Below are 17,598 nucleotides of genomic sequence, written 5' to 3'. Positions count from 1 at the left end.
CTCGCCGCCAGCTCTGCTCTCTGCCCACCAACCATTTCCAAAGCAAGCGGGGGAGAGGTGGGGGGCTGCTGGGAGCTGGGGGGGGGCTGCCGGGAGCCGGGGGGACACCCAGGCAGCCGCCCCATCACTGTGCCTGGTCCAGGCCCGGGCGGTGACACGGGGGCTGTGCACCCCACTCTCCCCAGGGCCTGGGCTGTAGAAAACGTCAGGTTGTTTCCCCACCACCACCACCGTCTCTTTCTACACATTGCGTCTTTTTTTTTTTTTTTTTGGTCCGAATCAAGCCATTTTATACAGCAATAAGGGCAGGAGAGGGTGAAGGGTTTATCTGCTGCTCCGCTCACGCGTGCTGCCAGCGCAGGAGCTGAGATGCTGCCCGTGGCCCAGCGCAGGCAGGGAGATGCTCTGCGGGGTCAAGGACATCGTCCCCCCACCACCCCACCACGGGGCCAAAATCTGGGGCCAACCCTGAGCTCCGCTGCCCCCAGGAGCGCAGGGCCAGGGCTGGCTCCCCACAGCACCTCCCCGGGCACACGGGTCTCCCCCTCACCCTCCTGGGTGCGCAAGGAGCGGAGGATGCGGGAGAGATTTCTGGGGCGCAGCCAGGGAAATAAAAGGGAGCGCTGGGCTGGGTGGCGCTGGGAAACTGGGGCAACGCGAGCCCCCGGCAACCCAGCGCGACCGGCACCGCGGTTAAACGATGGCGGGAGAAAAGACCCCGGCCCGACTGGGGGGACTGGGGGACCCAAAACACCCACCCCTGCCCGGGCTTGGCACCCCACCAGAGCCCCCAGCTCCCCCCAGGCCTCCCTGCCCGCAGCCCGAGATGAGGCAGAGGCGCAGAGCGCTCTCCCTTCCCACGTTTCATTTTCTTTCTCTGCTCCGGAGGAACACGGAGTTTCTTTTATCCCATTTCCCTCCCGAGAGTGACAGTGCTGGGACCATCCACCCCTGCACCGCTCGGCAGACGGGAGGGCAGGGTCCCGCTGCCGCCAGGACCCCGCAGTCCAGGGCATTTTTAAACATTTCTCTATACAAATTATTTCTACAAGCGGCCGCCTGTCTGGTATCTCACTCTTCGGGGCAGTTACTGTACAAAGGAGGGAAGAGTTAGGTTGGTTTAGTTGGTTTTTTTGTCTTGGTTTGGTTTTTTTTCCTCTCTGTGTTTTATTTCTTTGGAAATTAAAAGAAATGAAGGGGGTTATTTATTTCTTTTTAATTTATTTTGTCATATTTTTGTAAAACCAGCAGAAATGCAATAAAAATATATTTCAACAAGCCTGAAGCGTGGGCTAAATTATTACCCGCGGAGCGCATCTGCTGAGGGGACAAGTCGTGGGTCTCCTGTCGCTGGGGAAGGTGGAAGGGGACGTTGGGGACGTCGGGGACGTTGGGGACATTGGGGACGTTGGGGACATTGGGGACGCTGTCACCCTTCCACCCAGGGACACAGGACAAGCCCCAGCGGCGCAAAGCGCCCTCAGCAGCCACACGGCGGCTCGCGCACGTATCGTCAGGTGGAGGAAAAATGAAGAAAGGTGTAATCCTCTAAATTCTGCAAATTTATTATACACAGTATCAAACATGGAATAGTTTAAAAATAAATGCAAAAAAAAAATCCAATGGCCGTGACATTCGACTAACAGTGTATTTACAGTCACTCCACGAGGGCAGCCCCTCTGCTGACACGCAGCTCGCAGGAAAAACCACCTTCTCCCCGCCCCACAAGACAATTAATTTTTGCAAATTCAAAGGAAAATTCAAGTTGCAGAGACAGGTTGGAAGTAACACAGACTCACAAGCTCAACGTTGAGTTGCAAAAACCAGCCTGGGATGGCCGGAGGGGTTCAAAGCAGCCGTCGCCGACAGAAAGCTCCGAGCTGCGCTCAGAGGCTCAGCCCCGAGGCGCGACCGGCCGAGGACGCGGTGGGTTAACTAAAAATACCCGACAGAGCTCGTTAATGGCACACTCTGCGCTGATTAATAAGAAATGAACGCGGTTGGAAATCGGCACGACTGTAGCAGGACAAGGCGGTGACTCAGCTCTGACCGTCCGTTCCCATTTGGGGCTGGTTTACAGTCAGTGATTAGTCATCCCGCGGCCCCGGGAGCCGGCGGTCAGCGACAAAGCAGACAACTCGTCCTGCTCCCCACCACCTCACGCCGCTGCTCCCCAGCCCCTCGCGCTGCTCAGAAAAGCAGGGGAGAGGATCTGACCCGTTCGACTGTTCACTATCGTGTCTCTCAAAACAAAAAAATAAAAGGCCTGTGGGTGTTTAACAGCAACATCCCAGGGGTTGCAGCGCCGCGAGTCACTGGGACCTGGGGATGTTTAAGGAGCTGGTAGCAATGAGGCAAAGAGAAACGTCGCTGCTAGTCACTAGCCAAAGAAAGTTTGGTTCGGTCACGAAGGCGAGGAAATGAAAAGCAGAGTCGGAGCACAAAGAGCAGGAGTCACCGTCCTCACGGCGCGTGAGGCGGCGGCGAGGCAGCTCCGCTTTCCCATGGGGCTGCGGAGGGGAAGGGGCACGAGAGCGGCCGACGATCAGAGGAAAAACCTCTGCAACCGCAGCGGCAAACGCTGGCCCACACGCGTGCCCGCTCCCCCCACGCCACCCGGCCATCTGAAAAACATCCTGATTTGAAATCGAGTCAAGTTTTACCAGTGCTGCCCTTCGATCGCACCAGCTGGATACTCACTTTTGGGTTTTACATCAGCAGAACTTGGAACTCTACCACAAAGGTTAAAACCACACAGACTCCTCGAAAAAGCATTAAGACCGTCAATAAGACTTTTCTTTAATTCCTAGGACAACCCAATTCTAAAATCACACACGTAGGGAGCCTTAGTTCTTCCTATTTGGGGACACACTAGAAAAGTTTTGCCTTTAAAAACAGAATCTCAGTGTTAAGGAGAATGCGAAAGGTGGGATTTCATTCCCTTGTTTCAGTTACAAAGATGTTCTTCCCTGCAGGCCAGGTTTAGCCTTTTCGATATCCATGTTTTTTTTTCCCAGTAGTTAAAAAAAGATGGGGTCCTAGGAGTCCCATCTCCTCCCTGACACTGAACTCTCAAGATGACACACGTCTTTTACGTAAAACGTAACTCAGCTGCCAGCACACGCGTTTCAGGACGAGCTCCGCAACCCGATGCTGCGACAGCAAGTCAGCTGGCGTAGGCTGGACGCAACCACTACACCCAGAAGTAGCCCGTCCACCTGGAGAGCCCGCTGACTCAGCCTTTTTAGGGTGCTCACTAGCAGCAAACATCCCAGATCTGCTGTCAGACGAGAGCCCAGGGCCGCACTCTCCGCTCTCAGGGCACGGACGTCGCGAACCAGCGGCAGAGAAACGCGAAAGCGCCGTCAGCGCGGCACAAAGGTCAGTCCCTGCCTCCCCAGAGCCGTGATGCAATAACCCCTTCTGGGCACAGCTGCCAGCACATCCTCTGCACTGCTCCCAAAAATACCCTGAGCTGCTCCCAGGTAAGTGCAACCCTCTCTTCTTTAAAGAAAAGGATTTCCCACTCTCTGTTACACATCAAAAAAAAAAAAAAAAAATCTAAGACAAAACCTGACACGGAGAGATCAGCTGGAACCCCTCTGGTCACGGTCAGTGTGTCGCACAATTCCTCTGCTGCTAGGCTGATGTCATTAATCCAGGAAAACAAATCAATTTTCCTACTATAGATACGCAGGTCTTTTAAAAAAAAATAATAAAACCAAAAAATGAAGCAAGTGGTATACAGACAAGCCAGGAAACGGTAAGTGGTAACAGAGCTGATAGCTGCAGTGTTAGAAAAAATCCAAGACTCCTGCTTAGTCTTTGACCTTAAGGCCAGTGTCAAGGAGCTCACCAAAAAACTAAAGCTTTGAAGTTACACCTGCTGTAACTACGGAGTGAAAATGTGAGGATTGATGTCCGGCATGTTCAAAATTTGCCTCACAGGAAAGAGTCCAAACATCGACAACTGAACTGCTGCATAAGGCACACACCAGGGAGGGAAGGAAACGCATTTCCCAGCTGATCCCACTCCAGCCTTCCCCTCACAGGGCTGTCGGTAAAACCCCAACCACCCGCGCAGACGTGGAGTCCACGAACCACTTGGCACATTTACCAGGAACACAGAAACCAGCGGTCGGGTTAAACGTGTCCTTGGGATTCATCCCAACCCGGCTCAGCAACCAACAGTCGCTGGGACACGCATCCCACACACCCAAACCAGAACACTGCTGGTGCTTCATGTCTTGCCAAGGCTAAGAAAACAAGTTGGTTTTTTTTTTTTAAATCAGATCTAACGTATCTAAATGATTCTAAAAGCCTGTCCTCCTACAGTGAAATGCATCTAAACGCACCCTGTTAGCAAAATACATCTAAAAACTTCTGCCCACCTTAAATACGTCTGCGGTGGAGTTTAGACCCACGACTGGGTCCAGGCTGAGCCGCAGCGTGCGGCCGACAGGGAGCTGAGCAGCTCCCGTCCCCCCCTCCCGGTCTGGTTCCCCGTCCTGCCGCTCGCCCTCCTTCGTAGCACAATGTGGTTTCAGGGCTTGTCAAAAAAAACCTTTCGCACATGCTTGCAAACTCCCTCAGCTTTGCTACATCTTCCACTGCTTGCCAGCTTTGTACAAAGCCAAACCTTCCAGCCTCGGGTTCTGCTGCATTTTGCCACTTCTTGGTGTTTTCTGCTCGGAAAGGACCCCGGGAGGTCACCTCCGGCCTCCTGCTCAAAGCACGGGCGATGCCGAACGCAGAGCGGGTTGCTCAGGGCATCGTTAGGGTCCTGAAAAACTCCCAAGGCCAGAAGCAGGAAACACCCTGAAAGCTGAACGTGCCACCGTGACCCGCCTGGAGACACTCTGACACACAAACTGACCCAGCGACCTCCAGGAGCGAACCACCAGCACAAACACGCGCAGACGCTGCTGCCCGGACAGTGCCCTGTCCCCTCAGCTGGGAAGTCACACACTGTGGGGAAGTCTGGCCTTTCTCTCAACATTTTCCCACCTCTAACTCTTACATCTTTTCTTTTGAACTATTTGTCCCCTAAAAAAGTGATCGTATCAAGAATTAACCTAAACAAAACTGTAGTTTCCCTGCCCATCAGTCACTAGTGTATTTTTATGTTAGAAAAAGGCAGCGCCGAAGTTTTTCATATTCTAAACTCACCCAGCACACACCTGACTGCTCACGCTGGGGACAAGCTCCGGCGCCGTTCAGGGCAGGACAGACGCCTGCCAACAGGACGCTGCGAGGGAAGGGGCTGCTCCTAGACGGACTCATCGTCCCTCGGTGTCAAGAAACACGTTTCTGCTGCTTTGACTTTTGAGAAAAGATGCACTATTCAACTAAAAAAAAAAAACAACCCAAAATTCTGATCTCTGACAAGTATCGCAAAGTTTTCATTAAAAAACCCAAACCTTTAGTATACATTGGTAACAGAAACGATAAAAATACCACTATGCAGACATATACAAAAACCCCCTGAGGGTCACTAAATCTCAGTCACTTTGTAACAAGAGTTGGAAGTCAAGAGGAGCTCAGTATTATACAAACAGTGTGGTCAGCAAAAACCCAGGGTTTGTTTTTTCAAACATTTTGTTGTTGTTGTTTTCAATGCACTAAGGCACCAGGAAGTCACAGTTAGGCAAGTTAAGATCTTCCATGCAACATTCAAACCCGAGACACTTACCACGCGTTAAACAGACGTGACTATAGGGTCGAAGTGCGTAGCCTGAGGAGAGCACTCGAGCCGGGAGCAGCACGGAAAGGGAGCCGGAGGAGGAGAGAGGGAGCGAGCGCTCGCTTCAGATCGACGGGGTGTACAAAGACTCCCTGTGGGTATCAGAAATCCACACTGCTGCTGCACAGCCACCAAGGCGAAAACCACCAGAGACACTTCAAGTCACGTCCCTCTGAGGGGTTGTTTCTCCATCACTTCAGAACTACCTTAAAAAGGCAACTTTCTTTTACCTCCTAAAAATATCTGAAATAGTCCAAAGGCTCCCATAAGCAACAAGATCGTTTTTAAAGACACGGAGGGAACAAAGACGGGGGTTTACAACAGGAAGGAACTGCCAACTCTCTTTAATAGTACATCACTCTGTCTAGCAGAGAAGTCAGCAAAGCTCAAACCTTGCCATATCAATCAAGAATTATACAGCATTTTACAACTTTAAAGCACTGTACAAACATTACTGCAAGGCTGCAGCTCTCAAGCTTTGCTAAACACACAAATTGGTCACACTTTACCACCAGCTGCACGTCCGTTTCCTCTTTTGGTGTCTCACAGCTCTTGAAAGGATTCTTCAGTTTCAGCTTCAGATAATCCCTGCGAGGCCGGATGCTAACGCAGCGTCTTCAGGCAACGTCTTGCACTTTGCACAAAAGCACTTTTTTGACAGCGTAACTCGGGGAGGAGTCCTCTTGCAATCGCCAGTAAATCACACGGAAACCGACGTCTATTTTATCTTCACCAACACAGTTGGCATTTTCATCGACATTCCAGTGATTTGGAGGTTACTGCCATAGCCAAAAGGTAACGTTTTTTGAGGCAGATACAAAGTTCTAAACTACTCAGTGTTAAGTTAAATTCACTCACTGCATCAGAAACTTGGTGCCTAATGTACATTTAAAATTGCAACGTGAGCTGTGCCCTGTCCTTCCTAAGGTTCTGCCTTGCAACACATGGTCGTCAGCGACACTTTACCTCCCTTCACCCCCAAACCTGAATGCGTGGCAGCCCCTGGTTGGACGGGGGGGACACAGAAGCCCTCAAAGTTGGTGAAGGGGGCAGCAGAAACCCTCAAAGCTCATGGCCACTGCAGCCACTCCGAACGAGGCTTATCCAGAATCTCTAGAAAAAAAAACGTTCGTGCAATTTCTTGGTGTTTAGGATTTGTCCACGAGGAGAAAACACAGCTATAAATGCAACAATTTAAACTAACACAGTGTGAAGTCAGCTTCTTACGTTAAAGCAGACAAGACATCATAACTAAACTACACCTTTCCTGACCCCTTCAGGTGACAACGCTCGTTTCCTTTTAGTCTCTGAACCTCTGAATCCACCCGGACGACTTGCAGGTCTCCATTTTGGCTCTTATCAAAGAGTCAGTGAAGGGTCACAGGCAACAGGCACTGAACTGTCACAGTCCAAAAGAGATTGGTCTTCATCAGAGACCATGGAAGCTCACATTTTGATCAACTCCGAGTCCTGGACTCCATTCCAGACGTGCCGAGATCACAGGAAAAGACAACGTACCATTATTCAGAGGCGGCAGTTGGGACAGAGATGCCGAGGCGCTCCCAGCCTCGTCCAGCCAAGCGCTGCCTGCGGGTGCCTCCCCACCTCCACTCCACCAGCTGCTGCTTAAACATGCTGTTGACCAAATACTCAGAACAGGCTAAGAGTATCCTTTTATTCCAGCGGAGAAGTTGCACACATCAGTCCGCTCAAGACCAAGAGACGGTTTAGAATTTAAGAGCAACAAAAGCAACACACCTTTCACTTGAATTCTCCATGACCACTGATGCATGAGATAATGTACGCTGCCCAACGGCCGCGGCCCTCGCAGAGCAGGCCACAAGAACACAACTGATAGATCAGGTTGACAACACGTTTGCTAAGACCAACATAACCCTAAATGACACCCATGAACTTTTTTTTTTTTTTTTTTTTTTTTTTTTAGTGCAGGGCCAGTTTCAGAATACTTGTGAAAAATAGTGAGGTCCCACACTTCTGGCTGGACTGGGCACATCCGAAGAAGAGTTAACCACTTGTAATATGTCAGCAGGTACGCGAATCGGAAAGCCTCTACCACTGGAGGGTTCGGTAATAACCCACGTCTCCTACCCAGGCTCCCACAGCTAGACCTGGTGGATTAGGTAACAGATTCAACAAAACCTGTGAAAGTGACAGTGTATATTTTTAGAAAGGAGGAACTAAGGTTATACTACGTCATTTACTGAATTGTTCCACCACTGCTCCGTAAGTTTTACGGCATAAATAAAAAATGGAGAGAAAAAAAAAAAATAAATACATTGGCTCCTATGAAGTCAGAAGTGGTTTGGGCTGTGTAGTGGAGGGGTGAGAGATGGGGGCAAGGGGCAAAATTTACACACTTTGAGACAAAACAGGAAGCGCCTGCAAAGTAGTAGAGGAGGAAGCCAAGAGTTTAAGTGTCCTCGTTCATATCCTGGCTGTCTGTCCGAGCGATTTTCCGTGGCGGCGCCGAATTCTCACCTTCTATTTCCACTTGCTCTTGATCTCTCTTCTTTGCTGCATTCTGTTGGGACAGAGAAAGCCACAGTGAAACTCTCCAAAGCCTTAGTGGAAGAGAGTATCAGTAGAACAAGTTTTTATTTGTACAAGTTTTTGGATGCAAAGACGTAACTAACACACTGGAACAAACACTGCAAAGGATTTTGCCCAAAGCCAAAAGCTGCTCCTTCTAGATTGTTCTTCAAATTTGAGGGTGGGACTAAACCACCACTGATCTCAGCACCTTTTATTTATAGATCTCAAATATTGCATAAACATGAGTAAGAGCAGTGGGAAAGAGGCTCTGAGTCAGTCCCTGAACTTATCAAAATCTCCCAAAGCCTTCTGTCACATACAAATACTTTTTTTTCGGCTTCAAGGTTCCTTACAGTTTTACCCCTCTCCACGTTCTTGCGCAACCTCTGCTCTGCCCATGACTCACTCACAGCTTCGACATCTCCCCTCCCGAGTCACCGCCTTGCTCCCAGTACTCCCAACCCAGCTATCCCAGTCTCAAACGCCAGCCAGAGCACGCTCATTTTTGTTATACTCCTCATCTGAGAGCTCAGATTTTGTACCCAAGGTACTTACACAGCCTCCTTAGGGCACTCACACTCTGCACAAGCTCATCTGTCTTCTCCTAACAGTCCTGGGAGGCGAGAGCAGCTTTACCCCAGCTGTAAAGTAGATGCTGAGGCACAGAGGGACCAATTTGCCACGGTCACAAAGGAAAACGGCAGTAACTGGGAGATGTAACTGCAGACTCCCAAGCTCTAGACTAAACATTGAGTTAATGTCCCTCACATTGAAAGCGAAGAAAAATTTGGGGTTTTTTTAAAGTGTTGTGCAGAGACAGAGCCTCCTTGCACTGTCTTTTTATTAATCATCAGTATTTTGACTGTGATAAATATTCAGCTCATTTAGCCCAAGTCAGCAAATCAAGGCAAAATGTTAATATTAAGAAAACACAACCATACCTTTTTGTCCCACTGCTGATGTAGATAACGCAAAAGTATATTTGTCTTTTCTGTTACTATAACTGCCAAAAAAAAAAAAAAAAGAAACATACTGAGGTCATTTTAAAGATGACTCTTAAACTGGCGCAGTAATCACCACGTTCCTTCACATACTAAGCACGGTCCCTTTTAATGAAAGGACAGTATGCAGGAACAATAAAGACAGAGGAAAAGCACAAAAAAACCCAACTAGACACACACTGCTAATCACTGCGGCGACAGTTCAATAACATCACCATATCTGAAGTTTAAAATGAGGGAGATCACGCGTACACCGGATTTTTAATATTAGAACAGGATAAAGTTTTTAAAAAACTCAAACTTTAGGAGGACAGACTCACTTTGTTCAGATGGATATTCTCTCGTGGGAAGATATACCGATGGTCTTCTATTCTGTAGGAGAATTAGAACACTTACAGAACAAAGACAGCAAAAAGGTGATTTTTAACCCAAGCACAGCCAAACCAACCAAAAGGCCCCTCTAACACAGGCTACAAATGCCTGGTGGTGTTCTGCCCTGTTACATGACACTGTGCAGCTATCATTTTTTAAAACAGACATATAAATAAGGAGGTCCATTTTTTGCATGTTTTTCAGGACATGAGACTACTATTAAAGAATGTATATAGAAAGGAAGCACCACAGATGTGGTTTGGCTGATGCGAGGACACATTCCTCACCAAAGCAGGCAGGAAGTTTTCCTTGCCAATCTCAACTCATGAACTATCAGCTGTGATCACACATGTTTTTTAAGAAACAAAATACTCATTTCAAGTTTATTTCGCTCCAGCATCCTTTGAGCCGTGCAAGAAAACCTTCCCCCAAAGCACCAGGATGTGGCAATACTTACTGATGCTTTACATACAGAATCCGCATGGAATCTGCTGAAGTTGCTTTTGTTGTAGACGGGTAATCCTTTCAAAAAATCTGCCTAAAAAGACACAGAATACAAACAAATAAGTAGGTGAGGAAAGTGAGTGATATTCGGGCTGTTCGCTTTGTGCTGATTCTCGAAGGAGTCGCTCGGGTCTTTAAGATAAATAACTGCAGGGACTGAAGGATGCTGCCAGGCCCCGGACACCGACACACGCCCCGAACTGGTTTTGTGAAGTAAGCCAGCCCCCAGCTTCTGCATTAGGCTCATTATACCCTCAAAGTTCACTAATTCAGTTAGGAAGCTGCTAATGAAATATCTTTTGGCATATAGATGATTAAAAAGAGGTACGTGTGCGAGTGGGTGAGCTCTGACAGGAGGAAGATCTGCACCAGACACCAGCCCCGCTGAGGAGCGGGCCGGAATCACAGCAACTCCCCAGCGCAAACCACGACATCACGCCCGGAGCTCTGCCACGGCTACGCTGACGTCTGAAGTCCTTGAATACAACACCGTATCAAACCAGTTGCTCTTTAGCTTTCCCAGTTAACATTCTTTGTCATAGATCAAGGCTGGTTCCGCAGAGCAAGCCTGCGTGGCCTCAAAAACCCAGTCCTTATCACACGCTTATCAGCCTGGCTCAACTTTTTTTTTTTTTTTTTCCCCCCCTTCTTTTGAAGGCTCACATCCCTACACACATCAAGGCTACTGGTACATCAAAAAAAATAATCCCAAGGCTTGCTGGAAGCAGTTAGATCACCACTCACAACAAAACTGTTTGTTGGTATCACAGGCCAGCAAAGCTATTTGCTAAACAGCCGTGGGAACCCTGCAGAGCCCTCTCAGTTTAATTAAGCCGCAGCAGCATGAAACAGGAATTTCCTTCTCCAAAGTGAAAAAAGGAGGGTGGGAAGAGAATATGACAGGGTCAGGAGAAAACCGAGCTTAAAAGCATGTTGGAGCCCCTCTACTCACAGCAGAGACAAAGGAAGATGCCCAGCAATGTCTTTAAAGTAAAGAGAAGATGGGTAATAAATGTAAGACGTACGTGTGCGATGAGCAGCGGAGAGAGAGTCCCCGGGTTGTCCCTTCTAAATCATCAGACCAGCTACCTGTATCGTAACGCTACTCGCTTAACGATTCAAAGCCTCTTAAACTGAACACTAAAGGGTTCTACTCCAGGCCATACATCACCTCCTTTATAAGCAATTTTAAAAGGACAGTAAAGCAGGAGACGAGAAGTTATTTAATTTCAGTGTTAGAAGCAACAAATAAATGGCCACTACTGCTACAAAAGTTGGAAGACATTGTTTTCATTTAAATAGAAGCCATTATTTTTATTTACACTGCTTCTTTAATTCAAAACAAAGAGCTACAATTAGCCAAACCAGAAAATATTATTCATACTTTTGTTCTTAAGAACTCTACTGACATTCTAGTTTCCACATTCAACCCTTCCCATCAGCCTGCTTTTAGAAATGATCTTGTTAAAATACCGGCCTTGGGTTCAAACAGCGAACTGCAAAGTTCTCTTGCCTGTCTTAACCCCCACGGGCCCAACGCCATTTCCCTGCACCCTCCCTGCTTTCGGCCGCCAGTTCTCCAGGACAGAGTCCACCGCCCGCCCCACGGCTGAGCTCAGGCCTCACGGCAGGATCTCACGGCTCTGCTGTACCAGAAGCGCCGGGCCCGCCTTCACCACTTCCCGTGGCTGCCCCGATGGATTTCTCTGTTGATCCGTTCTCACCAACTTCCGCCGTCGGCACCGATTAGCAAACTAATTATATTACTCTGTTTCGAAGGATTGAGGATCTTTAAAAAGATCCTGTTACATTTCAAAGCATCTCACCTTCCCGTTGCATTAAATTTGCAGGCTTTTTATGACAAAGCAACCTGCTCCGCTACACCAGCCCAATCCAGAAAGACACAGACATGTCCTTGATTTCTTTTATTGCAGCAAAAGCCTGACAACTACTTGGTTTTATTACCACTTACAAGAATGGAAAATAACTGCTCTCATTTAGGAGCACACAACTTCAAGTACCTCTTCAATAAGCTACAGCTCACCCCAAGCTCCTCACGCTAGACTATTCCCTACCTTCCAGCCAGGGATGTGGCCTAGCAAAGCCCATGTTTCCCTGGAAAGAGGCTGGACAAGTGGGATCACAGCTCTCACCAGGGATTCCGCGGTCTTTTAACGCACTTTTACAGCTGAGTTACATCCAGTAAATTGCAAAAATACTGTTAAAACTACCCGTCAAAACGCAATTTAAACAGTGAACGTGGTTTTTTCCCCGCCCTCTACAACATAAACAACTGAAGCAGGATGTGTACCAGCTAAGTGCAGACTCACAAGCAGGAAGGTTACTACGCTCAGACAACACCTGGAGAGCTCAGCTCTAACAGCCACCAGCGTCCCTGGCTCTTGGCCACCACCCTTCCTTTTCTCAGGCCAGCAGTCGCTTGGGCCGACCAGCTCCAGCCCCGCCAGCAGCGCCCACTGCTCAGCCCTAACTTAGCTAGAGCAGAAAAACAGGGACACTAAAACAAGCCGAGCACGTGAGACGGGACATTTCTCCAACCTCCAGCCAGCGGGTTAAACGCTCATCACCAGTTCAACTGAAAAGTCTGGTTGTCCGTGACACGGACCATCCCTCCGATAACGATAACCCTGCTGCGTACAGGCACATTTCAGCGGACATCTGCTGATATCAAAAAGGCCCCCTGGGAGGAACTGCCTGGAGTCACATTCCTGGATATTCAGAATTAGACAATACTCCAAGTGCAATGATCCTTATCTGCCCCAAGGGCAGCAGGTAAATAAGCCCCAGTAGGTCGGTGCCGTGTTTACACACCTATCGCACAAGGCGCACGGAGTCATACCTCCGGTATAATGTCACATAAGGAAACGTTCCCCCTGCGTGCCTTCTGCCACTCTTTAACCAAAGAGAGCACACCCCGGCCAAGCTACCGAAGCTGATGGAACGACCTGCGTGGAAGGGAAAAACCAGCACCCAAACCGAGCAGATGCCTCATTTCCTCTGGGGAAAGGCAAACCCAAAAAACCAACCAAACAAGCGCGATTATGCAACCTCAGAAGACAACACTGGTTCCTTCTACGCTTTGGGAAGTGAGGTAGAGATAAGATGTATCTACTGTGTCTATCAACAAGGGTGCTCAGCTCCCTAGGAAGACAAGCGTCCTCATCTAAACGCACAAAGGTGAAAAAAAACCAAACACATATACGTGCCCCATTCCCAGCTTTTGAAAGGAACTGCAGTAACAACGCTCAGAAAGACGAGGCCCAGCACACAGATGCTGAAAGCAGGGCTCTGTCCCAGCGTGATGCACACACACGTGGACGTGGGTTACAGGAAAACCACTAACACAGCCTTGGGAACGGCCTCGGTACGCCTGTACATGGAAACCACTGGGACACCACTGGTTTTCCCTTAGTTACTCAGCTTGTGGAGGGGCAGAAGGAAAACCCTCTTTCTTCAAAAATTGTTACACTGGTACAAAGGGAGGGAAGGAGGCTGGAAGCCTCTTGGCTCTGACAGCCGCTGCTGAAGGCTCAGGCACCACACCAAGTGTCTGGTGCTGCTCAGATGGCACAAAAAGGATTGAACGACCCCCACACACCCCCGGCCCCCTTAGTGCACATCAGCCCTGGGGTTAGGGGAGCACCCCACACCTCGGAGGTGCTCCGATTTCCCCCTTCTGCCCCCCCCACTGGTGGAGCCCTGCACCCTGGGAACGCCCCCACTGCTCTCAGCCCCCCATCCCTGAGGGTGAGGAAAACCCCACACCCCGGGGGAGCTCTCGCCCTGCAGCCGTGGTGGGGAATACCCTGTACCCAGAAGTATCACAGCCCCCCCCTAAATACTGTAACGGGGGAACCCCCCAGCCTGGCGTCCCCCACCCCAAGAGAAGGGGTGCAACTCCAGCTCAGCGTGTCCCTACTTTCCTTACCCTCCCGCCCCTGGGGTGGGGAGCCCCGCCATCTTGGGGTGCTACAGCCCTCCACCCCTTGGGGTGCGGGACAACCCCGGCGCGGGGCGTAGGGGCCCCCCCGCAACTGCCGTCGCTAGGGACGCGCAACACCCCCGGGCCCCCGCACCCCCCCGACTCAGAGGGCGGGGCAGCACCCACCTCGGGGTGCCCAGCACCCACCTCGGGGTGCCCAGCCCTCGGCCAGGGCCCCCGCTACCCCACCGCCCTCCCGCCTCCGCCGAGGCCTCGGGCAGGGACGCCGGAGGGTGCGGGCCCTGCAGGGCCGGAGGCGGCCGCGGGCCCCCCCACACACTCCGTGGGCTGGGTGGGGCAGCGGAGTGCGGCCGGCGGAGGGCCCACGGGCCGCGCTCCCCTCACGGCCCCGGGCCGGGGGCGCCGCCATTTCGGGCGGGGGGCGCGAGGTACCTACCATCTTCGCCGCCACCAGCCGTGAGGAACCACCCCTCCCCCGCCAGCGCCGCGCCTCAACCCACCCACTACCTCCACCGCCCGCCCCGCGCCTTTCCATTGGCCCTCGGCACGCCGCTCTCGTCTTCTATTGGGCGCCGTGCCCATCACTCAGCGCGGCGCTGGGGAGCATGGGGTTAGGTTGAGGCAGGAAATGCCCGCTCGGAAGGCCCCAGGGGGGCCGGGGGTTGGGGGGGGGCGAAGACCCGGATGTAGCGCCGGCCGCGGGGCATGCTGGGAGCAGTAGTCCGTGCCTCGATGACCCTTGGCCCTCATTAGTGAATGCGCCGCTCATTACGGCTGGAGCGAGGCAGTTAATTAGCAGCGCTGGGACAACAGGGGCCGGGAGATGGAAATTCCTCCCCTGCACCCCCAGCCCAGAGCTGCAGCCAAGACCCAGGTCCCCGACATCCTCAGGGGGATGGAATCACAGAATCATCTCGGTTGGAAAAGCCCTTGAAGCTCCTCCAGTCCCACCATGAACCTCACCCTGACCGTTCCCAACTCCACCAGATCCCTCAGCGCTGGGTCAACCCGACTCTTCAACCCCTCCAGGGATGGGGACTCCCCCCCTGCCCTGGGCAGCCCATTCCAACGCCCAACAGCCCCTTCTGCAAAGAAATCCTTCCTAAGAGCCAGTCTGACCCTGCCCTGGCGCAGCTTGAGGCCATTCCCTCTTGTCCTGCCGCTGGTTCCTTGGCTCAAGAGACTCATCCCCCCTCTCTGCACCCTCCTTTCAGGGAGTTGGAGAGGGCCATGAGGTCTCCCCTCAGCCTCCTCTTCTCCAGACTAAACCCCCCCAGTTCCCTCAGCCACTCCCCATCAGACCTGTGCTCCAGACCCTGCACCAGCTCCGTTGCCCTTCTCTGGACACGCTCGAGTCATTCAATGGCCTTTTTGGGGTGAGGGGCCCAAAACTGAACCCACTCATCGAGGGGCGGCCTCACCAGTGCTGAGCACAGGGGTAAGATCCCTCCCCTGTCCCTGCTGGCCGTGCTATGGCTGATACAAGCCAGGATGCCATTGGCCTTCTTGGATGGAGGAGCGGAGCAGGCAGAGGCGCCACTGACGGGGCCGGTGGAAACTAAACCCACAGTTCCCTCCACCCTCAGCCCTAATTCCACTCTCGTGCCACCCTTCCGCGGGCTCCCCAGCAGCTGCAGCCCCGTGAACGAGCCAGCTCTCCTCCCCCTGTTAAGTTTCACACAGGAAGCTCAAGGCGAGGTGCCGGGCTTTAATTACAGCTCATGTTTTCACAAGTTTATCTTTGAATCACACACGCAAAGTGGCAATAATTTTACAATTTAAAGAGCAGCCATTAAACAAAGCCTTCAGGAGGCCGCCCTCAAGCCACTGCAATTCCTCACATGCTCCCAACACTGTGCTCAGCACAGTCTCCCTCAGCACGGATGCTCAGGCTGGGTCGCTCCAAAGCCGCAGCAGCTCTAAGGGCTCAATTTGGGCTCGCCCGACAGAAAACCGACCTCGCAGGCAGAGCCCTCAGTGGCTCAGAGACTTCCTGCCCTTCAACATCCGCCGGAGGATGACCTCGATGCCGGCCGGCGTGCTGATGCGCTTGATCCAGCCATGGGTCCGTTTGCGCTTGCGATTGTTCGGCTGATACTCGTTTCCACGCGCTTTTGTGCGGATCTGCTGGTGGTTCCAGCAGGACACCGGGCCGGGGCAGGCACCCGCAGGCTTGAAGGCAAAATGGCTTCTGAGACGCAGCTCCAGGGAACTTGAGAGGACAGAAGCTGTTCGGAGCTGGAAAGGCCAGGCTGTAGCTTGCTGCATTAGAAAAAATCTTTACGAAAAAAGAAAAAAAAAAACAAGAGAGGTGAGAAAAAAGAGGCTGGCGCTGCCACTGACAGGAAAATAAAGGGCTTTTTTGCAGCCATGAGGGACGAGGCCGACCCTGCCGCGTCTCTCCCCCAGCCCGGGGCCCGCTCGCCCCCCCGCTGCCCCGCCCGGGGGTAACACCACACCCCGCCCGCCCTCAGCCCTCCCCGGGCAGGCGGTGTCCGCCGTTACCTGCCGCCAACAGCCCGCGGCCAGAGGCGGCCCAGCGCCGCCATCGCCCTCGGCCCGCCCTGACAACACCGTCCTCCCAACAACGCCGCTCCCTATTGGCTCTCTCCGCCCGGCCAATCACGGCCGGCGGAGAATGCGCATGCGCATTTGGCGGGAGCGGGCCGCAAGGGCCGATGGGTCTTGTAGTCCTGGGGAATGGCCGGGGCCTGTTACCATGGCGACGGCCGCGGGGCACGGCCTGGGCCCCCCGGGCTTGCAAAGCGCCGAGGCCTCCTGCAACGGCGGGGGGTCTCGTCCCTGTCACAAACCGCTAACGGAGCAAAAGCCGCCTCTAAAGGCTGATTTATTCCACACCACGGTGGTTCTGCCGGCAGCAGCTCCGGCGTTTGGGCCCCTCCGGGACGGGAGGGTCAGGCGAGGCCCAGGGCCCTGCCACCACCGGGGACCTGCGCCGCGGCCCTCCCTGCCCGGCCTCCTCGCCCGTGAGGGGTGCGCTCCGGCTGCCCCCAAAATTGTCACAACAAGCAGTGTGGAGCACAGGCATCCATTTCTGGAAGCCCCAGTGGGCACCACAACTGGGCAGAGGGTAAACTGGTGAGACCAGACTCTCTGATCACCTTCATCCTCTAACGTGTGTATATATATGTAGATAGAGCAGCATCGCGTAGGATGTGCCAAGGCACCTACAGAAAGGTTCAGCCTCCACCCATTCGTGAGAAGGTGAATGTGATTATGTGTGTTTTACAAGGCAGAAAAATGAGGTGCAGGAGGAGGAAGAAGAGGCAGAAGAAGATGAGGAGGGACAGCTGGGTGGTCAGAGGGGGAGCGACCAGTAACCCGCAGGATCTCAGTCATCCTCTCTGTCTGCTCTGAACATCGAAGGGATCCTTTCCGATTGCTTTGCTGGAGTCAAGCCCAGCTGTACCGCCAAGAGCAGGTACCAGCTCCGGGGTTTT

At 52.2% G+C, this 17,598-nt stretch overlaps 2 protein-coding genes across 2 annotated transcripts; both read right to left on the bottom strand.

Moving 5' to 3' along the window:
• Positions 1-1,544: 1,544 nt before the first annotated feature.
• DDA1 (DET1 and DDB1 associated 1) lies at positions 1,545-14,631 on the bottom strand. Its single transcript, XM_074808470.1, has 5 exons — positions 14,574-14,631; positions 10,127-10,207; positions 9,618-9,669; positions 9,238-9,299; positions 1,545-8,285 (listed from the first exon to the last, which is right to left on the bottom strand). The coding sequence occupies exons 1-5, from the start codon at positions 14,574-14,576 to the stop codon at positions 8,175-8,177; spliced, it is 309 nt and encodes a 102-aa protein (XP_074664571.1). The 5' UTR covers positions 14,577-14,631; the 3' UTR covers positions 1,545-8,174.
• Positions 14,632-15,825: 1,194 nt separating this feature from the next.
• Positions 15,826-16,731, bottom strand: MRPL34 (mitochondrial ribosomal protein L34). Its single transcript, XM_074808598.1, has 2 exons — positions 16,643-16,731; positions 15,826-16,415 (listed from the first exon to the last, which is right to left on the bottom strand). Exons 1-2 carry the CDS (start codon positions 16,684-16,686, stop codon positions 16,112-16,114), a joined length of 348 nt encoding a protein of 115 aa, XP_074664699.1. The 5' UTR covers positions 16,687-16,731; the 3' UTR covers positions 15,826-16,111.
• Positions 16,732-17,598: the final 867 nt, after the last annotated feature.

The sequence above is a fragment of the Strix aluco genome, chromosome 29 (genome assembly GCF_031877795.1).
Source record: "Strix aluco isolate bStrAlu1 chromosome 29, bStrAlu1.hap1, whole genome shotgun sequence".
NCBI lineage: Eukaryota > Metazoa > Chordata > Aves > Strigiformes > Strigidae > Strix > Strix aluco.
This window is presented reverse-complemented; position numbering and strand designations above follow the sequence as displayed.

Bases quoted from the DNA above. Each gene is read 5' to 3' on its own strand.
- DDA1 (XM_074808470.1), bottom strand. The intron at 9,670-10,126 runs GTAAGTATTGCC...ATTCTCCTACAG, and splicing joins ATTCTGTATGTAAAGCATCA to AATAGAAGACCATCGGTATA. The intron at 8,286-9,237 runs GTATGGTTGTGT...CTGTCCCAACAG, and splicing joins ATCAGCAGTGGGACAAAAAG to AATGCAGCAAAGAAGAGAGA.
- MRPL34 (XM_074808598.1), bottom strand. From the start codon at position 16,686: ATGGCGGCGCTGGGCCGCCTCTGGCCGCGGGCTGTTGGCGGCAG. The intron at 16,416-16,642 runs GTAACGGCGGAC...TTTTTCGTAAAG, and splicing joins CCGCGGGCTGTTGGCGGCAG to ATTTTTTCTAATGCAGCAAG.